Source organism: Toxorhynchites rutilus, chromosome 1 (genome assembly GCF_029784135.1).
Source record: "Toxorhynchites rutilus septentrionalis strain SRP chromosome 1, ASM2978413v1, whole genome shotgun sequence".
NCBI classification, from domain to species: domain Eukaryota; kingdom Metazoa; phylum Arthropoda; class Insecta; order Diptera; family Culicidae; genus Toxorhynchites; species Toxorhynchites rutilus.
The window spans coordinates 39,799,635-39,825,742 of NC_073744.1; the positions used below are offsets into that span (position 1 = coordinate 39,799,635).

The 26,108-nt window shown below is 38.9% G+C and overlaps 1 protein-coding gene and 1 long non-coding RNA gene across 2 annotated transcripts; both read right to left on the reverse strand.

The window, feature by feature from the left end:
- Nucleotides 1-18,986: 18,986 nt before the first annotated feature.
- On the reverse strand, nt 18,987-20,977 carry LOC129776367 (zinc finger protein 771-like). The gene is made up of 6 exons (XM_055781961.1): nt 20,852-20,977; nt 19,898-20,544; nt 19,758-19,841; nt 19,618-19,701; nt 19,479-19,562; nt 18,987-19,422 (listed from the first exon to the last, which is right to left on the reverse strand). Exons 1-6 carry the CDS (start codon nt 20,872-20,874, stop codon nt 19,058-19,060), a joined length of 1,287 nt encoding a protein of 428 aa, XP_055637936.1. The 5' UTR covers nt 20,875-20,977; the 3' UTR covers nt 18,987-19,057.
- Nucleotides 20,978-22,268: 1,291 nt separating this feature from the next.
- Nucleotides 22,269-24,966, reverse strand: LOC129762267 (uncharacterized). Its single transcript, XR_008740591.1, has 6 exons — nt 24,886-24,966; nt 24,251-24,809; nt 23,217-24,100; nt 23,049-23,159; nt 22,697-22,989; nt 22,269-22,637 (listed from the first exon to the last, which is right to left on the reverse strand). It is a non-coding gene; the product is annotated as an uncharacterized LOC129762267 (long non-coding RNA).
- Between the last annotated feature and the right edge of the window lie 1,142 nt (nt 24,967-26,108).

Consider the following 26,108-nt stretch of genomic DNA (forward strand, 5'->3'; position numbering starts at 1 on the left):
CTTGTTTAGTTTTGTTAGATTTTTAGTTTAGTTTTTTGGAAAAATGTTTCCAGAGAATTTGGATTCTGTTTTAATGGTCTCGGGACCAAGGGTACGAAAGAAAACACATCTCTGATTTTTGGATTTGTTATGTAAAACCCCTCAGTGGTCCCCACCTAGTGGTAAGCTTTGCGCTTGCCAAGATGGGGGCTTCGGGTTCGATTCCCGTTTGGGTCAGAAAATCTATCGTCATAGATCGTTTTGCTGGCTTGCACTGGTTCAGGGGAGCTGTCTAGGGTGTGGTGGGATGAACATTGGGCATTGCCAGTCACAAAAAAAAGCCACGAAAGCCCGGAAACAGCTCCTCTAAGCAAATTGACGCTGCTATAAGCGTCTTTGCCCAGTCCTGGTGGTACTCGAGACGTAAAGCAGCAGTATCACGATTGTCCTCCTCCAACCCCCACTATCTCGGGTTGGTCGCAGGCCTTGCAAGCCGCACCACTAAAACACCAAGCAACGAACGGATACACAAGAATATTTGAACGGGGCTAATCGACACAGACCCAGGTGACGAAAACGGACGAACGATTGGAAACTTGGGACGATCTCTCAATTTCATCGTAAGTACTCGTGTGCTTTCCGAACTATTGAAAAACCGCAAGTTTGACATCGTAACGCTGCAGGAAGTGTATTGGGGAGAATCTACAGTACGAAAATTTCGCGATGGTCATATCATCTACCAGAGCTGCGGCAACACTAACGAGCTAGGTACAGCTTTCATTGTGATGGGCAATATGCAGAAGCGTGTGATTGGATGGTGGTCAATCGACCCAAAATGTACAGATTAAAGATTAAGAGCCGATTCTTCAACATCAGCATCATTAACGTGCACAGCCTTCACCTTGCAAGTCCCGATGATGACAAAGACGAATTCTACGCGCAGCTGGAACGCAAATACGAACGCTTCTTTTATCACAAATTCTTCCACCAATACACCTAGAGGTCACCAAATCAAACAGAATCTCAGATCGACCATGTTCTGATAGACGGTCGGCATTTCTCGGACATAACTGACGTCAGAACCTATCGAGCCGCTAACATTAATTCGGACTACTACCTAGTGATGGTTAAGATGCGCCCAAAACTCATCGTTGTGAACAACATTAGCTGAACATTACACCAGACTTAAGCACGAGGTAGAGAGAATTGGACTAAAAATCAATGCTTTTAAAACCAAATACATGCTGGATTCCGGTTCCGAGCACGATAGGTACAGGAGAATGGCGAATGGAGGCGAAGGATGAACCACAAGCTCACGCAACTTACCGGCGAACCCAGTACCCAGAAAGTGATCAAAGCTGGAAGGATACGCTGAGCAGGCCATGTTGTAAAGACGTAAAGCCAAAATAAATAAAAAATGTAAAAACCCTCAACTTTCAAGAAAGAATATAATGAAATACAGTGCCCTTTGTCCAAAACCATGTAAACTATAAAAAACAATTACATGGGAACTTCAATATAACGTACCCTCGTTATAACGAACCATCGATATAACGTACACATTTGGGTACACAATGGGTAAAAAATATAGGAGGTTGTGTCCAAGACACGACCGTATTGTTGACGTAAAACTAGGCTGTAGTTTAATTCAAGTCGCTTGTTTATAACTGCGAATATTATTTTATAATGCTACAAAATTTTAGAAATAACCATTCTACCAGTTTGGTCGCCCTGAAATATTTTTTCTTGTAGAATCATTTGACGATTATTGTTTGATGATTCATTCTTGTCTTCTCCGAACAATTAACAATACATGCTCGAGATAAGCGCAGTTATCATCCTTAGTGGAGAAAGTTTTGCTACTGGTATTTTTTTTTTATTTAAATCGTTTATTTTTACAGGCTCAGTTACATAGGTTTAAAGGAGCCGAACTCCTTACTGTATTGTTACTAGTATATATACATTTTTCCTTAATTCTAATGTTAATAATATAGGAAACCGATTACTCGCGGTCAACTCGAGTTTAGAAGGGTGACATATTTTCTTCAGGAAAAGGAGGGGATATGAGGATATGTTGACATTGATCACACTCACACTCTCAATCACACTCTCAATCACACTCATCACACTCAATTCTTAAACCTATCTTATATCTAATATGTATTTACATTTCATCTTATTCTTAAGAAGGGATCCGATCTCTCACAAAGTTGCTACTGGTAAGCGAAACCAAATCACATACAAAATTCCAGAACGGCATTTACTTTCCTGGTGACTAAATAAACGAAATAAACTCTCCCTGATAATCTCAACAACCTCGAATATGTAGAACTGCTTCATTATGGTTAAGATTAGCGCAAATGCAATCCTAGTTGAAGGGAGTTTTGCAACTGGCACGCGAACCCAAATAAATTAATAACTTATTATAGCTTATTGAATAACTTGGTATTCCCAAATAATTTTTTGGTGCACAACCTTAACACTTGCTTTACCATAGCGTTAATACAATGCATTGATACAATGTCAAAGGCATCAACGAAGCCTTTATGATGATGGAAAACAAACAATGTCAACTGCATGGAAAAAGGCTGAATATTTGCCTCAGCAGATATTCATTACTAATACCCTAGCGCAAATATTTCCGTCCCGTTATCTCCCCTCCTTGTCGTCATGTTCGGATCGACATGTTCAACCGCAACAGCGCAATACGATAAAACGCACGCGCGTACACACACAGAAATATCCATATATCGATGGTTTGAAGCAATTAAATATGCACACACTTATCTCCTTTTTGCGCTCTTCTCAACAGAAGCCCTTTTTGTTAATATTGCCGGTCTAGATCAGCTTAGCTGTCATCCTTTGTGGAGAGAGTTTTGCTACCGTCATGCGAATCACAAATCACAGACAAAATTCCAGAACATTTATTTTCTTGGTGAGCTGACGATACCCTAGCTTGATGATTCCCCACACAATTGTGTAGCTCAGAACCTTAATGCAATGGCGTCGGTTTGATGCAATTATTGCATTGCTAGAGACATCAGCGAGTCAGTAATTTGATCGCGTCTACAGCTCAATCTGAAACTAAGACACGTGAGACTTTAAACTTCTTTAGTTCATTCGTCTCTAACCTTCAAAAAGATCATTGGAAAACTTTACTTTTTTCTCGCATTACCCCTCCACTCCTCACCGTCCAGCTTGCACAGCAACGATGTTGTTCAGTCGGTGTCCTCACGAAGAATGAACGTTTACCTAATCGAGATCCACTGTTTATACTCTAGGCAAATATTCCCTTTCGTTCTTCTTCTTTTCCTTTATTCACGGAAACTGTAAGTCTTACGATTGCCCCTTCTTCGCTCGACGATAAGTTGCTCGTTATTAACAGCTCTGTTCGGGAAAGCACACAAATGGACAGTGTAACGAGATAACTTATTATCCTCGTTCACGTTCTCCTTTCCCACACATCTATCCTTTCCCACACATCAATTTCCCCACACATCATAAATTTCAATGCATGTCAAGTGCAACCAAATATCGCTGTCCCAAAATAATAAATAACATTAGTCACCCAGCTCGAATGTATGTTTATTACTTTCCGAGCGTTGCGCATAGCAATGCGGAAAAGTAATTAAAACATAACCCACTTGAAGCTACAGCCACGCTTGCTCTCTCTCTCCCTTTACATAGAATGTTTTAAGTTTGAGCCACGCGTGACCGCGTGTTTATGATTGTAAGCTGTGTAGAGTTTAAGACAGTATTTAAGCAAAATGAAAATAAAGATTGAGGCCACTCATGTGACAGTCGTCGACTATTACCTGTCTATTTTTTTTGTGAAAAATCCGAAACGTACCGAACGGCTACATGGCGACCAGTGACACCGAGTCACGAGTGAACCGACAGATCCGATGCTGTTATCGCGTAAAGTGAACTTAAACGCAGAGTTTAGAGCCTACTGAGCAGAGGCAATGGTGAACTGCAAAGTTAAAGTTTTTAAAAACAAGAAGAAGAAGAAGCCTACTGTTGTGTTGTGTGGTGTGTGTTTAGGTACCTTCCAACTGGGTACGGTATGAATATAAATCATTTAAGTTAAGAAAAATTCGCTAAATGAACTTTTAAACCGACCGGACGCAGTGCAAGTGTGAATAAATTGAGTAACGAAACATTCAGTGAAAAGATGGTGAAAGTGGAAATCACCAAAGTGGGGAAGAAATTGGACCCCAGCGGAAACTATTGAAGCCGTTTACGAAAAATTAGAATCGCAGACACAAGTGAAATCGTGAAGCTGACAGTAGCCACCTGGCCAACCAGGATAAATAACATTCGCAAGTTAAGCAGTATTCTGCAAAAATGGTCATCGATTTGGACCCAACTGGACACTCCTAGAAGGATCCCACGTTCAGGATCGCTGCATTGTTTGGTGGCACATAGAAGCGAGACCACTGTCAGAAGTTTGGAACCGGCAGGCGGGTTTGACAGCCGAGGTCGACGGGCAGTTTTGAGACCCGAGAAAGACGGCGTTAACGATGGTGTTATCGGTTGGTGCTGCTAACGGCGCTGATGGAAGTCGCTGATGACGGCGCTAAAGGTGGACCGACAACGGCATTCCCGACAATAGCGATGGTCAATTGACAAGGTATAATTTGATTTTTTTTATAAGTGTGAGAAATAGAATATAACTAGATAGGAGTGTATAAAGGTACAAAATCAAATTTATAGTCACGAAGAATAATGAAATGCTATCAGAGTAATAAAACCGCAACAAGCCAAACCTAAACAATGAAATAGCACTCTAGCCTTATTAACACCACTTTGTGACACTTGTGTATGTGTTTTTTTATTGAATTACGTTTTTACAATTAACCAAGCTTAGATTAAATTCAAAATTATATGTGTATAGAGGAGTCAGAAATGGGATTACTTAATTCAAAGAAAACCCAGAATAGTGGTGACCCTCAAGTTAACATAGAGAACCATTTGGAGCAACATAACACGCTCCATGAATCACAGGAAATACTATTAATAATAATACTAATTATGGTGAGCATTCTTGCCTTACTGAAAATCTATAAATTATACCGATTATGTGCGGAAAAAGAAGCACTTAAAGCTGCGCGCTCAATAGCCGCAACGCAAAATTTATGAACATTGTACACTGTGAATTTTTTTTCTCTCCCTCTTTTCTCCTGTATACAGAAATAAAGTAAATGAAATGAATAAATAAACTTTCTCATTTATCTTTATAATTATATATCAGTATCCATATATGGCTCAAGACCCAGAGGTCATAGCCCCAAAAATTAAAGAAAAGCTTACGAAGCTAAGTGCAATAGAAAAGTCAATACAGCAGGAAACTATACTAAAACTTAGGAAAAACACCCAAACACAAAAATTAAAAGAAGCGGAGAGCTTCTACAAGGAAATAAAATCTCTTGCATATCCCTTTCTGGAAGGAAACCTAGCTCCCGAATTCAACAAACTCTTAGACGACGCTAGAACATTCTATAAGTCAATTAAATCAACTCTCGAAACGGCTCAATCTGATACTATGGCAAATTTTGATTATAAAGAGGCTTCGGCCATGGTCCCCATATATGACGGGGCACCTGATGGCCTCGATCGATTCGTTAGCTCAGCGGAACTTTTAAACGACATAACACCTAACGCCAATAAAGCATTGGTGTATAAATTCCTACTCACTCGACTAGATAAAAAAGCTAGAAGAGCTATTACCAACAGCACAGATACACAAACATTAATCGAAAATTTGAAAACGTCTTGCAAATCAAAAGCTAGCGCTGATAACGTGCTAGCTAAATTAAAGTCAATTAAAAGTAAATCCATCGATGAATTGTGTAAGGAAGTTGAGGAGCTCACAGAACAACTCATCGACCTACACATCAAAGAGGAAACATCACCAGCAAGGGCGACAAGGTTAGCAACCCAAGCTGGAATCGATGCCCTAATAGAAGGTATAAATAGCCCCGAAATTAAAACCATATTACGATGCGGCACTTTCGCCAGCGTAACCGACGCGGTGGAAAAAGTAAACAAATACAAATCACTGACCGTCAAACCAGTGACCGTGCTCGCTTATTCAAACACATATCGGGGGCATCGTTCGCAATTTAATGCCCAAAACCATCGCGGAAATCAAAATATTCGCGGCAGAATCAACAACAATTTCAACCAAAACAGACAGCGTGGTACACAATATAATGACTACCACCGTTTCAATAACAATAATAGATTCTACCAACGAACAAACTTCAATGCCAACACCCAAAGCAGGGGCCGTGGCGGATATTTTAATCCCCAGTGACAGCGGTATATAGGACTAGCGGAAAACTTAAGCGGCCCGCCGGCGAACCTCCACGCCGAAGCGGCGCTGAGTCAGGAGGAAGATCAGTTGCAAACATACTAAACTACAATTTAACTTGTTCAATGTTCGTGATTCTAAGACTGCGCATGTGCAACAAACCATGCGTCTTAATAGTTGATACAGGAGCCGATATATCGGTCCTCAAAAGTAATTTTATTCATAGCACAATGGTTGATATAAATAACAGCTGTATAATAAGAGGAGTGACAGATGGTAAAATTAAAACTATCGGAATGACTAAGACAACGGTCATTTTCGATAACAACCAAATCCCTTTGGAACTACAAGTTGTACCGGAAAATTTTCCTATTAAAGCAGATGGCATCCTAGGCCGAGATTTCCTCACTAAGAATAAATGTAACATTTGCCTAAAAACTTGGCTATTATCTTTTGACTACAAAAATAACACGATCGAGATACCTATACAAGACACCTGGGATGGTCATTTCGTCATACCACCAAGATGTCAAATTATTAAGGAAATTAAAATAACAAATTTAACAAAAGATGCAGTAATAACATCACAAGAAATTAAACCCGGCGTGTTCTGCGCCAACTCTATAATAAACCCTACTACTCAATTCATAAAATTCATCAACACAAATACAACAGAATCAATTATCCCTAAAAATTTCCAACCAAAAATCATACCACTTGAAAATTTCACAATCAAAAATATTAAAGAAAACACCAAAATTAACAATCGTGAACGTGTAACAAAGCTACTAAACGAATTAAACCTAAATTATACCCCCTCAGAGGCTAAAAATAAGCTATTAGAACTTTGCAAAAACCACAGCGAGATATTCGCCCTAGAAGATGATTTGTTAACCACTAACAATTTTTATAAACAAAATATTCAGCTTACAGACAAATGTCCGGTATACATAAAAAACTACCGAACACCACAAATACAAATACCTGAAATTAACAATCAAATCACAAATATGCTAAAAAACAAAATAATACGACATTCTACATCACCATATAATTCTCCAATACTCCTCGTACCCAAAAAATCAGATTCACCAGATAAAAAGTGGCGACTAGTAGTAGATTTCCGCCAACTCAATAAAAAAATTACACCAGATAAATTCCCACTACCGAGAATAGACGAAATTCTCGACAACCTAGGAAGAGCCAAATATTTTACCACACTAGATCTAATGGCAGGTTTCCACCAAATTGAACTTGATGAGGAATCCAGAAAATTAACTGCATTTTCATCATCTAATGGTCATTACGAATTTAATAGATTACCATTCGGTCTAAATATTTCACCCAATAGTTTCCAAAGAATGATGACCATTGCACTCAGTGGAATGTGCATTCCTGTACATTGACGACATTATTGTCGTTGGGTGCTCGGTGAACCATCATTTAAATAACCTAGAAAGAGTTTTCTTACAACTAAAAAAACATAACTTAAAACTAAACCCAAAGAAATGCTCATTTTTCCGACCTGACGTCACATATTTAGGACACAACATTTCCGCATCCGGTATTCAGTCGGACAAATCAAAATTCTCAGCCATATTAAACTACCCCATCCCCACGTCTTCTGACGACGTGCGTCGATTCGTTGCTTTCTGTAATTATTACAGAAGATTCATTAAAAACTTTGCAGAAACTGCACACCCATTGAACAAGTTATTAAGAAAAAACGTACAGTTTGATTGGAACCCAGAATGCCAACATGCATTCGAAATCCTAAAATCTGCCCTATTATCACCCACAATTTTACAATTCCCCGACTTTACAAAGGAATTCACACTTATAACAGACGCGTCAAAAACTGCATGTGGCGCTGTTTTAACGCAAAATCACGACAATGTCGAACTACCAATTGCTTACGCCAGCAAAGCATTTACCAAAGGAGAATCGAATAAGTCAACTATAGAACAGGAATTAACTGCCATCCACTGGGCAATCACCTTTTTCAAACCCTATCTATACGGGAGAAAGTTCACAGTAAAAACAGACCACAGACCTCTAGTATACTTATTTTCAATGAAAAATCCATCCTCGAAATTAACGCGCATGAGACTCGACTTAGAAGAATTCAATTTTGATGTGCAGTACGTTCAAGGAAAACTGAATGTAACCGCAGATGCCTTATCAAGAATAGCAATTGACATTGACACACTGAAATCAATAAACGTTTTGAACGTAAAAACTAGAGCAATGGCACGAAAAGCAAACGAACTCAGAAACACAAACCTTCCTGCACTCGACAACACTGAGTCTGATCAACTCAAAGTGTTCGAGGCAGTTGAACCAACAGAATGGGAAAACTTACCCAAACTCCAATGCGGACGCGCATCTGGAAAGAACGAAAACGCTAGCGAAATTAGAAATGAAATTATGAAATGCGCAATCAAAAACAAAACAGGATACAAAGAATTACTGTCGACAAACGTAAAAATTGCAAGTAACATAAAAGAAACCCTAGGTAACGCATTAAATGAAATTGAAAATATGGCCAATAAACTGAAAATTAGCGCGATAGCTCTAGCGCTATCAAGCGTGATTTTTCAATTATGCAGCGTACAACTCTTCAAGAAGACGTGTAACGACTCGCTTAAAAACTTGCAAATTGTGCTCTACACACCCAAGCGTGTGATAGATAGCCTTGAAGAAAGATCAAAAATCCTGAACAATTATCACAACACCCCACTGGGTGGACATATCGGAACAAACCGACTTTATAAGAAACTAAGCAGACTATACTCTTGGAACAACATGAAAACTGATATCTCCGAATACGTAAAGAAATGCATGCAATGTCAACAAAATAAACACACAACAGCAACGCACGAAAAATTTATACAAACCAAAACCCCGCAAAAACCATTTGACTGCATATCTATGGACACAATTGGACCTTTTAACAGGTCAAACTCTGGCAATAGATACGCACTAACCATACAATGCAACCTATCGAAATATATTATAATCAAACCCATTCAGGATAAACAAGCATCTACAATAGCAAAAGCATTTATCGAAAACTGCATCCTTGTTTACGGCACTCCTTCAGTTGTCCAAACGGACCAAGGAACCGAATACAAGAATGAATTATTCGAAAACATATCGAAACTATTACAGATGAAACAAAATTTTTCAACACCCTATCACCCTCAGTCCATAGGAGGACTTGAAAGGAATCATCGTTGTCTGAATGAATACGTGAGACAATTCGTCAACCCCTCACAAAGTGATTGGGATGACTGGTTGCCTTACTATGCATTCTGCTACAACACGACTCCCCATACAGATTTTCCCTACACACCTTTCGAACTTGTTTTCGGCAAAAACGCCACATTACCTCTCGACTTGAAAAATCCCACTTTCATTGAACCAGTATACAATTTCGAAGACTATCACAAAGAGCTCCAATTTAAATTAAAAAGTACAGCAAAAGCCACTAGAGAATTGATTGACAAAATAAAAACGAAGCGCATAGAGAAACAAAACAAGATAGCAAAACCAAATGCATGGGAAAATGGAAACGCTTGTAGTTTTCATGAATTTTAACCATTTATACACCATGGGATTGTAATGTGTAGCATATCAAACAAATCTTAGAGTATTTCCGATTCATTTGGTATGTAAATCGCCAAAATCCGTTCGCGGCAAAGATAGTTATTAACGTTAACTTTATTTCATAAAAACGTGACCTGTTTTCTGATTTGGCCCCCTAACGAATACGTACTGAGAGTTTCATGTCAATCTCACATGTTCAACAAAGGTCATTGGGTGGCCTGGGCATAGGTTCCCGAATTTTGATTAAAGCATTGGAAGACTCATAAAAACAAACTATAGATCATAACCAGGACTTTCATATGAAATTTGAATGTTTGCATTACATGCTCTGCAATATGACTTGACCACTTGTCCTGAAAAATAAAGGTGCAAGCTGCCATTTCAATTACTTACCCTTAAGGTTTGATTCAGTTAAAATCCGGAATCCCAGTTCATTTTATACCAGCGGTCGTAGTAGACATATCTCAAATATTTTGACTAAGCTAAGATAGCTAATTATTTGGAAATCCTGTATCTTCCGACGGTGAAAATTTCACGTTGATCCGTTCTATTTTTGGATGGATGACTAAATGTATGTGAAGATGGATTTTGGACAGCTCTCAGACTTGAAATTCTAGAAAGGCACTGCTAGAAGAGACGCTCCCAATAAATTTACGTTCGTTTTCGCTGATAAATTTGCCATGAAGTTTCTTATTTGGTAACGGATTTGCAGCTGTGAACAGAAAACCAAGGTTTTCGTCACAAACAAGACAATGGACTCGAAAATGTATAGGCGAGAGAACTTGAAGAAAACGTCCGGTGAAGTCTTAGCCAGCTGTGATAAGGTAACTACAGAGAAGTACGAAAATTCATAAAAACTGGACAGGAATATTTTTTATAGTATTTTTCTTAAAGAACAATAAATTATCTATATTTTGATATGAAAACATTTTTTGTACTTTCAACCAATCCCGAGATACAACTGGTTTTATGATTTCGGAATCTAAATGAATTAAGCTTTAATCAACAGTATGAAGGGAAGCATCTTGAGAAAGGTTGGCTTCATCTTCTCCATTCAGACGAGGGAGATATGTCAAACCATCAAAGAAACATTTCTGGTAAAAGCCTTCACATGACAAGTTTGGCTCCATTTGCTTGATTAGTTCTCGAGTTATGCAAATATTTGTGCAGCCACCCTCTAAAGGGTGGGGGAGGAGTGTCGAACCATCATAGAAACATCTATTGCCCCCTAAAACCTCCGTATTTCTCCATATAGTTTCATTTGCTTGTTCTCGATTCATTTAGCCCCCTTAACCCTTTCACGTCCATGGGAAGTATTTTTCCCTTCTACAAAAATCGTTATCGATTGTTATCGATTATCATTGAATCGATATTTTTTTTACTGAATGTCAAAATAAAACGTATGTCCAAGGCAGCAAATGTGTTTCTGAACAAAACAAAAAGAACTGTCAAACATGGTCCGGTCTGATTTAACAAAGACCACATAATAAATCTGTTATGTGCAATGTTCACTTGTGCTTCACAAGTAAACGAAATTGTTTCGTAGAATATCATAACTAACTATTTATTTTATTTTTCTGATAATTTTTGTTATGTTTTCGGTACTACAAAATAATAAATAAAATACCGATATAATAAACTTAACTCTTCATTTATTTACTTTTATGGTCCATAAGGGAAAATATTTCCCATGAAATTATAGGAAACCTATACACTCTGCTATGTTTTTCTGATGATATTCTCTTACTTTACATCCACAATAGCTAAAATAGTGTGTTGTATTGGCATATTTAGTCTTGAACATCTTATGGTCCTGAAAGGGTTTAAGAGGAGTGACGAACTACCGCAGAAATATTTCTTGCCTCCTAACGTGCGCTACTCATACACCGCCCGTCACCGTTCCGTCAACAATTCTCTTGGACTTATTTTGCCGACGTCGAAGTTGCTGTTGCTGGTATATGTGAATGCGACCATATGATTTCCGCGGGAAAATATTTGACATTTCATTCGTTCACGTTGACTCTACGGTGGCGGGACATTGTATGTGTAGTATCTAGTATCGGAGCGCTCAAAGCTAGGACCATCAGGTCGAGCCAAAGATTCTCGGTAAAGTTGCCAGTCGATCTGTTGTCTACAACATTTCTACATTCCTATGAGCGTCAATTGATCCTAAGGAGCAGAATGTCGGATCCACTAATGTTACCCAACTACGGACTTCCGTTGATATGGGTTGGACAGGCTGATCACGAACGATAGTGGGTAAAATCAGAAATTTCAAATTATCTGTGACCCCGAAAACACGAAACGAAATTGTTGATTCAACGGCGTTTTTGACTTAAGCGGCCCATACATCTACAATATTATTGCACAACATGGGTGGTTGTGAAATTAAATTGACGGTGTGTTTCAGATATTGAAATGTTGTACAATATATTGTATGATATCAAAAAATTTAGATATTTATTGTGCAACGCTTACAATATTGCATGATCTATGTGTGACGTTGTGCAATATGGTGTCAGTTAATGTCAAAGCTCATGTTTACATTTACATCGTCTCGGGTGTAAAGTGAGTGTTATCCTAAAAATTTCACAGACTGTTTTTTGAGGACGCGTGTGTTCGCGATGGCCATTAAAACGCCGACGGGGATTTCATTATCGAGTTTATTGAGACTAATCGTTCATTTCCGGCGTTATGGGACATCAAGTATCAGGTTCCAACAAGTACTTGCGATGAAATATTGAACGTCAGTAGCCAGCCTTGCACAATATTCAGGACCGACTTCAATATCATCCCCAAATGATTCAATTTCATTGCACAAATATGACTGTGACGCTATAATATTGTACGTCTGTGGACAACCTTCAATTATAATGTCAATAAATTCGTACAATAGTATTGTGCGTATATGCGGCGCTTTATGTCAGCGATTGACCTACACCGCCAAAGTTGATATTTTCCTTTTAACCCTTTAACGAGTACCGACATCTACATTGATACCAACGATTTTATTTTTTTCTCTTCCTTAACAATAAATTATCACTTCTAACCTTATGCGGTGCTCCCGTGGCCGAGTGGTTAGCGTCACAACTAACATGCCGGGTGTTCGGGTTCGATTCCCGTTCTGATCGGGGGAATTTTTCGTCAAAGAAATTGCCTCCGACTTGCACTGTGGTCACGCGTATTCTAGAGCTTGCCACTCAGATTGCATTCAAGGCGTGTTATTTGGCATAGAAATGTCAACTAAGTACTAATAAAAATGACGCAAGTAATACTACGTTGAGACGGCGAAGTTCCTCTAGGAACGTTAGTGCCATTGAAGAAGAAGAAGAACCTTATGTGGTAACTTGTTCTAATATCTTGCAACATGCCTGATTCTTTTGAGCACGAAAAAATCAAAAACTATTAATTTTGGAACCATTTTTGTGTTAACAACTCCCAATTTAGAGCAGCAAGAGCAAATTTCCCGTAAAGTTATTGAAAACAGTCATTTTGTTGAAGTTTTCAATACATATGAACTGTTGCCACCAACATTTTACGCTAGCCGGGCAGGTGGTATCTATATTGCCACCAACATTTTACGCTAGCCGGGCAGGTGTCAGCTATACTACCACCAACATTTTGCGCTAACCGGGCAGTGGCAATTATATTGCCACCAATTTTTTTCAATGTTTTTGATTGTTTTGTGTATTGAATAAAAATATTTTGTGTATTTTAGCATCTAAACATATCGTTGTATTGGAATTCGCGTTGATTATATGCCTAGTTCTCACGGCTCGTTAAAGTGTTAAGCAGAAAAATTCAATCGCTGGTAGTGACTCCGTCATCATGTTCACTGGAGAAATAGTTTAGTAAAAGCAGCTACCAAATCTTTAGTAGCCAAAACATTGGTAAAATATACAAATGTTTTGTAAATATTACCAAAATTACGTAAAAGTGATGTCAGACGCAATGAACGTTCCTACTAGAGATTCGTAGATTTTACTTCATACCATTAGTAACTTTGTTTTTTTGTCATACCTAACATCTGTGATGTGCGCACTTTGCAATCGCCATTTCTATTTTGGAGATGAAGCGATTCGGAGGTAAGCATTTTGTTGATGTTACGTTTCATTACATATATACATATTTAATATTATTAACATATGTATTTCTTTTCTTCATAGAGACACGAGAGAACAATATGCGGATGAAACGTGCTGGTGCTACAAACACTCCCTAAATAATGCAAACTAGAGCGATGCAGCAGGAAGAGGAACGGGAACTTTCCTCGTGTACGCTGCTCATAGAATAAGTTATATATTATTATTATAATGTATTCTAAGTATGTGGAGTTAAATGTAATCAAATAGAATTTTTTAAATTAAAAATAATTATTAAAAAACATTTTTATTATCCCTGATGATTATCTCTCACAAATGAGAAGCAAAATTTTCACTGATATTGCACCAATGTTGGACCAACAAATCGTAGTTTGTTTGACGTTTGTGCCTACCATTTTTCTTTCGTAATATGTACCAATGATTTGTAGGGTAGAAAATGACTAGAGAATTGGTAACATGTACCAAAAAATTCGTCGTATTTACTAACTATTCCTCTCAGTGTTGTATTGGGAACAGCTATCCAGAAAAACTCTCACAACTTGTTGGGCCCTATTATATATATATATATATATATATATATATATATATATATATATATATATATATATATATATATATATATATATCGAATCGAGAAGACGTTACAATCATGTAGATTGTTATGGCGGGTTTACACTAGCGGGTTCTCACTGGTGAGAAACCACTAAAGTTGGATGCAGTTCTACTTTAGGTGAATAAATTCATCGAAAATATGAATATATTCATTATAGAAGTTCACGCTAGTGTAAACGGTTGATGCAATTTCTATAAATCTCATCATATTTCTTCACATGAATATATCACTAGTCTAAACCCACCCTAACTAGAATAAATTCTGCATATGTAAACGCTTGTGAATTTCTCACTGGTGAGAAATCACTAAAGTTGGATGCAGTTCTACTTCAGGTGAATAAATTCACCGAAAATATGAATATATTCATTATAGAAGTTCACGCTAGTGTAAACGGTTGATGCGATTTCTATAAATCTCATCATATTTCTTCACATGAATATATCACTAGTCTAATCCCACCCTAACTTGAATAAATTCTGCATATGTAAACGCTTGTGAATTTCTCACTGGTGAGAAATCACTAAAGTTGGATGCAGTTCTACTTCAGGTGAATAAATTCACCGAAAATATGAATATATTCATTATAGAAGTTCACGCTAGTGTAATACTTATGACAGACATACAGCTGTACTAGCGTTGTACTTCGAAAATTGTATGTCTGTCACCATGTACAGCGCTAGAACCATGCAAGCAACTCGATACAATCGCTGTACCTGTACCGACCTATTTTTCCGCTGTACATGTCTACAGTTGTACTGTGCGCAGCGCCATAGACGGTTAATGGTGGGTAGCATGAACAAAACGAATCAAAACATTTGGTATACATTCTTTTCATTGACTTTCTCTTGAGTTAATAACTCAGATTGAAACATATTTGTTGTGTTCGATAGTTTAGACGCTAAATAAAAACCTTTTTCATTGAAATATTGGTGAAAATACAATGCAATAAATTCAAACTTCTGATTGTCAGTCTGACATGCGGTACAATGTACAACCAAAGTATGTGTGCCATGCTATCGTGGTACCTGTACAACGCTGTACACGTACAGCGCTAGTACAGTTGTATGTCTGTCCATGGTATAAACGGTTGATGCGATTTCTATAAATCTCATCATATTTCTTCACATGAATATATCACTAGTCTAAACCCACCCTTAAGGCTGATTTAGACGATGCTAGTCAGCGCTCTAGTTGAAGTATCCAGTGAATAGAGAACAGACACTCTGTTCAAGTTAGAGGCCAGTTACTTGTTCGATACTGGTAAAAGTAACTTGAACAGAGTGTCTGTTCTCTGTTCACTGGATACTTCAACTAGAGCGCTGACTGGCATCGTCTAAATCAGCCTTTATACTTATGACAGACATACAGCTGTACTTGCGTTGTACTTCGAAAATTGTATGTCTGTCACCATGTACAGCGCTAGAACCATGCAAGCAACTCGGTACAATCGCTGTACCTGTACCGACCTATTTTACCGCTGTACATGGCTACAGTTGTACTGTGCGCAGCGCCATAGACGGTTAGTGGTGGGTAGCATGAACAAATCGTATCAAAACACTTGGAAAACATTCTTTTCACTGACTTTCTCTTGAGTTAATAACTCAGAATGGAAATTTGCTTGTTGTGTTTGATAGTTTAGACGCTAAATAAAAACCTTTTTCATTGAAATATGTGGTGAAAATTGGAAAAATTCTGATTGTCAGTTTGACATACGGTACAATGTACAACCAAAGTATGTCTGTCATGGTACGATAGTACCTGTACAACGCTGTACTCTTACAACGCAAGTACAGCTGTTTGTCTGTCCCTGGTATTAGTATCGCATGATTCTACGAAACTGGCAATAGAATTTACTGACATTTTGATATTAGGCGTCGTGCACAAATTACGTAACGCGAGAAGGGGTTGGGGAGGGGGGTCGAGTTGCGTTACTTATACCAGGGACAGACATACAGCTGTACTAGCGTTGTACGTGTACAGCGCTGTACAGGTACCCCCATAGCATGACAGACATACTTTGGTTGTGCATTGTATCGCATGTCAAACTGAAAATCAGAAAATTGACGAATTTTCACCTCATATTTCAATTAAAATGGTTTTTATTTAGCGTCTAAACTATCAAACACAACAAACAAGTTTCCAATCTGAGTTATTGACTCAAGAGAAAGTCAATGAAAAGAATGTTTACCAAGTGTTTTGATTCGATTTGTTTATGCTACACACCACTAACCGTCTATGGCGCTGCGCACAGTACAACTGTAGCCATGTACAGCGGTAAAATAGGTCGGTACAGGTACAGCGATTGTACCGAGTTGCTTGCATGGTTCTAGCGCTGTACATGGTGACAGACATACAATTTTCGAAGTACAACGCTAGTACAGCTGTATGTCTGTCATAAGTATTACTGTGTATTATACCAGGGACAGACATACAGCTGTACTTGCGTTGTACGTGTACAGCGTTGTACAGGTACCATCGTACCATGACAGACATACTTTGGTTGTACAGTGTACCGTATGTCAAACTGACAATAAGAAATTTTCCCAATTTTCACCACATATTTCAATGAAAAAGGTTTTTATTTAACGTCTAAACTATCAAACACTACAAAAAAGCCTTCAATATGAGTTATTAACTTATGAGAAAATCAATGAAAAGAACGTTTACCAAGTGCTTTGATTCGGTTTGTTCATGCTACCCACCACCAACCGTCTATGGCGCTGCGCACAGTACAACTGTAGCCATGTACAGCGGTAAAACAGGTCGGTACAGGTACAGCGATTGTACCGAGTTGCTTGCATGGTTCTAGCGCTGTACATGGTGACAGACATACAATTTTCGAAGTACAACGCAAGTACAGCTGTATGTCTGTCATAAGTATTAGAGATAGGAAATTGCGTTACGTAGGGGGGGAGGGGGTCCAAAATCCGGATTTTTAGTGTTACGTAATTTGTGCACGACGCCTTATCCACTCGAATTAGATGTTTATGTATCAAGATGAATTTATCCTCCGATGTTGCCATTTTGTTCATAGCGATGCACCGTAGTTAACAGTCAACGAATCCACCTTTGATTTGAGAGCGATTAATTTTATCTAGTAGAGATGCCGACGGTGCCCACTTGAGCTCCGAAGTGCTTTCTCAATGGCGAATATTGTTAACACATGACACTACCTGCACAGGAAATGTGGAAAAACAGTTGAGTCACATGGCAAATTATGATGGTGCAAAAATTCACCTTCTCCAAGTTTGACTGTTGGCTTCGAACACTCGCTCCCTAAACTTTCGCGAGCTCGTTGCCATTACCTTCTTGAATGGCACAAACGATCCCAACGAAACCTTCGCCGTCTCAACATAGGTATTACTTTACGTCATTTTTATTAGCAGGTAGTACTAAGTTGAGATTTCTAATGCCAAATAAGACGCCTTGAATGTATCTGAGTGGCAAACTCTAGAATGCGCGTGACCACAGTGCAAGTCGGAAGAAATTTCTTGAACGAAAACATCTCGCGGCCAGCAACGGAATCTAACCCGAGCCCCCGGCATTAGAATGTGAGACGCTAATCACTCGGCCACTAGACCACTGTGATACCATCAGACCCAAATAACATCACCCACTTCAGTCGTTTTTCAATGTTTCAAATTTCATGGTTTCTTAAGTGTAAACGCCAAAATTTTATTTATTAGTGTTGCCTCTCTCCTTCCATAGAAGCTCTGGTCCTTGCAACAAGAAACATCGGGCTGTTGTGCTATTAAGGTAGTAGCCCGGTGTGACGGGTTCAAAAAATCGATTTTTTTTACATTTTCGGAAGAAAAACAGCTCAAAAATATGAAAGCGTGTGACAAAACTTTAAACGCGTTTTTCTCAAAACCATGTTTTCGAAATTTCGGGGAAGCACTGACTCGAAACTATTTAACCGATTTGGCTAAAAATTTTACCCGTTATTCTAGACACACATATCTAAATACGTAACCTTTAAAACATTTATTTTTTTATTAATATACTATTTTATTAAAACAATTTATCAAAAAAAAAAAAATTGAAAACTTTTTTCAGGTGTCCGCCATTTTGTTTTAGTTTTATTTGTTTTATGTATATTATAAGTTAGTTCATTAAAATAAAGTCTGCAGAATAATAATATGTATAGATACGATAAACATGTACATGTACACTATTAAATTCGCCTCGGTTACAACTAAAATACTAATGAGCTTAGAAAAACAAATGGTATAACAATATTTCCAATGGGTTTAGCGATAGGCCGTCTTACACCGCGATTGTCGAAAAATTACGTTCAATTCTATGTGTAGAATCAAGTCTCCGGTAGAACTATTGGCTTTCTTCTCTTTTTAAACTACATTGTTGGTAAATTCTTGAAAATATAACTCTGCGTGAGTCACTCGCTTTATTATTCAATCACAGTGACAAAGGAATTCTTCAGCATCCGGTTAATTCTTCCTTCACGGTCATCAGTGTTTCATGCCCCGAGCCGTCTGTATCTTTACCGGATTGATTGTGCTTTCTGTTCATGTGGTGTAATAGTCTCCGTTTACTTTTAAACTCTTGACCACAATTAGGGCAAGCATGCATTTTTGCTGCCCCAACCTCGCGGCCCCTAAAAATTTTTATTTGATTGTGTTGGCTGCGAAGGTGAAGGGTGAGGTTGTAGGACTGCGTAAATCCACGATTACAGTACTCGCAAACGTACGAAACTTCCTTGGTGTGTGTTCGGATGTGTGTTTTCATCGTTGTAGATAGCGTAAACGTTTTGGGACAATGTGGACATGAATAAGGGCGTTCGCCTACAAAAGGATTACCTTGCTGAACGGTTTAGTGTAGTGGAATATTTTTTACCAACCCGTATGCGTTCGAATGTGCTGTTGGAGCGTTGTAGGATCCTTAAAAGCGTTTGGACAGTGTGGACAAGCATATGGACGTTCACCTGCAAAGAAATAACCCTGGTGAATTGTTCATTTTAGTAAACCATTTTTACCAACCCGTGTGAATTCGAATGTGCTTCTGGAGCGTACTAGGATGCGTAAACGCTTTCGAACAATGTGTACACGGATAGGGACGTTGACCTGCAAAGGAAAGACTCTGCTGAAAGGTTCATTGTAATGAAATTATCTTCAGTAACCCGTATGAGTTCGAATGTGCTGTTGGAGCGTTGTAGGATCGCTGAACGCTTTTGGACAATGTGGACAATTATAGGGACGTTCACCTGCAAAGGAAGGGCTCTGCTCAACGGATCATAGTAGTAAACCATTCATTACCAACCTGTATGGGTTCGAATGTGCCGTTGGAGCCTGTATTTTGCGTTAAATGCTTTTCCACAGTCTCCACATTTAAACATCTCGCCAGTGTGTAAACGTATGTGTACTTTCATCAATCCTTCATCCGCGGACCCTTTTTTACAAACAAAAGATTTATGGTCAACTGAAGATAAACGAGCTCCTTCCTGTGAAGCATCCAAAACACTTTTTCCTTGTGCATTTGTTGTGTCAACCGGATTCATAGATGTATTATTGTCTTCTTCGTCCATTTCGCTGATGAAGAATACCTCTCCGTTTTCTCCCTTGATTTGCACTTCGGTTTTCTGTTCAATTGGCCCAAATTCCGCTATCCGGTCTATCTCAAAAATGTTATCATTGTCCGACGGCTCGTGCTCATCAATAATTAACTCTGGATCCATCTTGATCTCAGTTGGTTCGGCGCTGGGCAAAATTTGGAAGCAGCTCTCGGGAATGTTGTGAACGTTTATGAACTCTTGGCGACATTTGTCACACGTAGGATAGCTGCTCAACTGGGATGTGAAACTGCCCAACTTCTGCAGGATAATTTCCAGCTTATGTTTCAGACGAGAGGAGACTAGCGCGTGAGGAAATCCATTACTGCATATATTAGAGCAAAAGCTGCATTTGTAACTGTTGAAATGAAATGTGATCGAACATTAATGGCATTTAGAATGTTTGAATTTTTACGATTACGATATACATAACATAGATGTATGATTTATTGAGCATTATCACAAGAAGTCTCGTTATCCGAAATAACTAAGGTACATTGATCTGAAGGAAATAAGACTCGATTGGATTAGCAGACTCAGTGTCTAACATAGTTGAAATTTTTAGGAATATGTGAGAATACAAGTCATCCATGTCCCCTTATTTGGAGTATTCAATCTTGGCTGGCAATTATGCGGTTTCCGAAATATTTTCCCAATAAACTTACAGTTTGTTGCTGACAAGCGCCATATCACACTTTCAATGAAATTCTGTTCATTCGAATTGATTTAAAACTCAGAACTGTCTAATTAAAATATAGAAATGCTAAAACCAAGGCGCGTAGAGTATATCCTAAGGCGGGCCAACTTGCTAAAACCCAAGATGCTAAACTATAGGTGTTTCGTTCCTGACACTTTCATGACAATACCTGAGACGAGTAGCGAGACGTAGCTTTCTGAATTATTTACTTTTTGTTTGGTTGTGTGGTTATGGTTTCATATCAACTCGCTAAGGAAAACAACTGAAGGAAGAAATAAACAAATATATATTCGTGAAAAATAGTGTACTATAGCTGCAATAAGGTATTTATATTATATATTATAACCGCTCCATGTAATGTAATTAAACATACACATACTCTTTACAGATACACAGGTCGAAGGCCACTGATCATTCAACAAGAGCCAAAGGTTGTACCGCTCATGGCAACTCTGCACGAGCTGAAGATTGTACCGTCCAGTGACCATTCTACCCTGGATTCCTCGAGTCAAGAGAGACGCACCACGATTGATATGAGGTACAGACTAGGGGGGCGTCGCTGATCAATGGTCAGTTAGACTCCAATAGGAAGTATCCCGTGTCGGCCACACATACATAGTACTGGAGACTGCAACATCCCAATTATGAGATCTTTGTAATACTAACCTCGAGCCAACCGCGAGTAATCGGTTACATATTACTAACATAGTTGTAAGACAAAAATTGTCAAAATATTGGACTCCCGGCCCCGTCAGACTAACGCCACATGTGCCTTAATAAAATATATATTTTGGGAAAAAAAATTATATATTATTCAATATTTTTGGGGGACAGTGAGGATTTTATGAGCTTGTGAGTGTGATAAAAGTGCTATAAGTCTAAGAAATCTGTTGTCCAACTACTCCACAGATAATCGTTCATCTCGCGGTTCTCTATCATGCCAAAATTATATTGTGAATATTTTATTTACTTCAGATGCCGTATTATTGTGCAGTAAAAGGATGTGGAAACAAGGTTCTCATAACGAAAAATAACCCGGACATTGTTTACCACACTTTTCTCCGAGATGGAGATAGACTTCATAAATGGATACTTTCTGTGGCCAATCGAAGGATTGGAAACCTCAGAAAAATCAAGGTATATGCTCACGTCATTTCCATAGCAGCAGCTACGATGACCGACATCAAATGCGGCATGAACTTAATGGTACGAGGAAATATAGGATGTTGAATTCGAAAGTTAAACCTTTTTTTCTGCCTTATATGTATCAGCCATTCCATGTCGAACCGATATAGTGGTTCTCCGATTTTCGTGGAAAGTGGTAGATTTGTTCTTTATTATAAAATATTAGACCCGTCTTTTCTTGTTTTTATTTTATTAGGGCTGTGTGGTATACGTTGCAAATCGTGAATATTGTCACCGGATTAAGGGCATTGTAGTGATGTAGAACGTTGAACTTTTGACAAGTCTGAAATCGATCCACCGCCGCAACAATAAGAAATTTCTCACCGTGCAATTTTTCGAAATGACTGGTATACTCATCGGCAGTGCGGAAATACTCTCGGCATACAAAGCAGCAGCGCAAAGAGGGGTCCAAATTGTGTTTCAGCATACGTTCCACCGTAGTCACATAACGAATTTCCGATAGAAGTCGATTCGCCGCTACCATCTCTTTAATTTCCTTCAAAACTTTGTCGTTTTTAAAATTGCATCCAGCATACGCAGGAATTTGTTTTGCTTTTTGGAAGTCAACTCTGAAAAATCAACAAATATAATCATTCTTTAGCGGAATAAATATATCAAACCGACCTACCAGCGTGATTGTTCTGTTCATGCTGCTCCAGTAGGTTTCGCAACCGCTCCATGTTCAATTCAAAATGATTTGGTCGATTACCATTGGCATGCTGTTGGATTGGCTCATTACGTGTTATCAAATCGTGGTTCATCAGCACCCAGCCCAACTCGTCCATTTTGACACGAGTGTTGCGGCGCAGTTTTATCTCTTCGAAAAGTTTTTCGCATAGTTTCCGTTTGATGATGCCTCCGTCCTTGATCAGATTGTGTCGATAAATTCTACCACGTACGATTCTATTTCATGCTTTTGCCCTGGTGATAAAACAAAAAAAAATAACAATCTCTTTTAAATGCTCAATAAAACCACATACGAAAAACGCTGCTTGCTTGGAAATAAAAGCATTGATTGCGCGGCTAGAAGGTAAAATATACTCAAAACATCCTTCTGCACTGTTTTTAATTCGACCGCTGATTGTAGATATCTGAAAAAGTAGAAGCAATTATGAGAAATTGTTATACGAAAAAATCCAGAAAATTACCTGCCTACAGTGAAGCTCGAGCAGCTATTTTGCCAACGAATGCATTGGTGACAAAAGATATGATTTGCTTTGTAAACAAATTTGTTTTTTCACGAGCAATGGCCGAACAGCAATTTTGACATTGCGGTCCACCTATAGTATAACGCCTTGCTAAAACCAAGGCGCGTAGAAGTATATCCTGAGGTGGGCCAACTTGCTAAAACCACTCTTCAGCCATCTTGGAAATCTACTGTGTTTTGTTTGTAAACAAAACACAATACGCTAGTGCCGAAGCTCGTTCCTGATCAGTCTGTCTCTTTCACGCTTCAAGCAAATAATTTCCCTTCTGCTTTCTCCCGTATGTAGTATAGAAGAGCGCCAATCAGGATCACAAAGAACAGACGTTTACACCGTTCGCTCTCTGACACATATATGATTCTTTATTTGTGCTCTCTGTACTGTGTGAGTCTGATGTGCTAGACACTGAAGTCGATATCCGTTATGCGTTACATTTACAGTGTTACGATACTACACCACTTTCCCCTTTTTTTACTAATAATCTTACACGTAATCCTGCAGGTACATAGGTTGACGCGCTGCTCGTTTAGTTCTGGATCCCGAATCAGCTGCATCATGATCTTCGCACTCTGCCGTCCTCTTACTACCTATGCCGCGCGATGCGATGCGATTCATTCCGCTCGTATCTATTCCCGTACTCGGTGATTTGTCGTATTCTTCGTCAATTCGCTGTAGATGTGACACATGTCTACGATAGGTTGTTCCAGATTCTTCTGACAAAACTTGTACATCTCCGCCTTTCCGCTCAACAACTCTAAATATCTCTGGTTCAAAGCTTGGTGTTAGCTTGTTGGATTTTGCCATATTCTTCACTAAGACTTTGTCTCCTGCAGATATAAAAATAGGCTTAGCATTCCGCCGCGTATCAGCATACTGTTTTCCTTTCTCCTTTTTCTCTTTATCTCGATCTACTACCTCTTCATCAACTTATTTCTCTGTCAATTCTATTTTCCTACAATGCCGTTTTTTTTGCTTACCCAAAGAATTCTCCATTATAATCCTCGTCGCCAATGTAGTATAGAAGAGCGTCAATCAGGATCACAAAGAACAGATGTAACACCGTTCGCTCTCTGCAACATATATGATTCTTTATTTGTGCTCTCTGTACTGTGTGAGTCTGATGTGCTAGACACCGAAGTCTAATGGTAAAAGCATCGATGCTCTCGTTACATTGTTGCCTCATCTGTCGCAGTAGGTGTCTCTCGTAGGTTGAATTCTCTTTCGGGAGGAAAAACGTATTCAGCTTCGTGACAGCTTCTTCGTAACTCGTCATATTTGGCGTGTAGCTTTCAACACCCACCAACGGCCCTCGCAAATGACTTTCGGGTAAATCTGGCAGCGTCTCAAACATCTGCTGAACACTAGCACCAGCGTAGTGGAGCAATAAATCTCGTTTCCATTCGTCTTCGCTGATCCGGCTTGCACGAATCATCGTCTCAAATGATCGCAGCCATTTGCGCCACTCAATTCCAACATCATCAGAATGTGATTCGTATTGGAACGATTGCAGCTACAATCCCAATGTCCGGATCATATCTGCAAGTTACAAATAACACAAACACGTTCATTTTTTTCTCTCATTCATTTCTGCACATTTTCGTTTCAGTTCAACCTGCAACTAATTGTATCTTCGCGATAAAACAAAACAAACTCAGTTGAACTGGTATTTTCCTCCACTGGTCAGACACTTTTGTTCGCCTAAAAAAAATGTATTAAATCAATCAACACTTGTATTCACCACCTCTGATGTGAAAAATGGAATAATTGTGTTCATCTAAAGTTGGATGATATTTGACCAGTGGTGAAAATATAGCAGAAGAAGTCGATTTTCTGCAGGATTGCGCATCGAATGTCATCGATGTGGATTTTATGGACATCTAGCAAAAGACGAAAAGTGTCCTGCAAAAGGAAAGGCTTGCAACAAATGTGGCAGTCGTGATCATTTCGCTCGAAAATGTCGGAAGCGGAAATCTTCTGGAACATCCGCTGAGTGAAAGGGAGAACTATCCGCTCCCAACGATCGAGGATTTCCTCCCATGTCTCGCCAAAGCGAAGGTTTTTTCAAGATTAGACTTAAAGAACGCCTTTCATCAGATGAGCTAAATTTCATTTATAGATGCGTCTCGTCTTTATTATTCCGAATCGATTAGATCGATGATGTGAATTGATTTTTTGTTAATGAATTCTAATATTATTCTATTTTGTTTGAAATGTATCGATTCTAGATCGAATGACTTATATAATAACTTTGTCAGTTTGCTAGAGCCTTTGATAGTATGATTAAACGATTTGAACGATATATGCAATGTCAAATTTCATTTTAGGTCGAAATATCCCATCCTCGTCGCCAATGTAGTATAGAAGAGCGTCAATCAGGATCACAAAGAACAGACGTTAACACCGTTCGCTCTCTGACACATATATGATTCTTTATTTGTGCTCTCTGTACTGTGTGAGTCTGATGTGCTAGACACCGAAGTCGATATCCGTTATGCGTTAAGACGCGTCCACATCACGCCAATCGGCCTTGGCCGCCCGGTAAAGCCGACTAAATGTGGACGTACCGCCCGGGCTGGCCGACGTGCCTAAAACCGACTCGAATCAAACCGAACCCAAACCGAAACAAGTGGGTCCGGTTCGAGAAAGTCGAACCAAAACAAAACGAAGTATATTAGCGTTGACGACATAGTGCTTCGTGTGTTCGTGATGGCTTCGTGCATGCGATGGGACTTCGGCTTCGTGCACCCGATGGGGCGTCCACATTACATAACGAACCGAATATGCCGCCTGGTACAGGCCGATCGGCCTCATTCGGCATAATGTGGACGCGCCTTT

Excerpts from the sequence above, each read along its gene's own strand:
- LOC129776367 (XM_055781961.1), bottom strand. The coding sequence starts at position 20,874 with ATGGCGCTTGTCAGCAACAAACT. Across the intron at positions 19,842-19,897 it reads GCACATTCGAACCCATACAG|GTGAACGTCCCTATAATTGT; the intron begins GTTGGTAATGAA and ends CTTCCTTTGCAG. Across the intron at positions 19,702-19,757 it reads GCACATTCGAACTCATACGG|GTCAACGTCCCTATCCGTGT; the intron begins GTTACTGAAGAT and ends TTTCCTTTGCAG.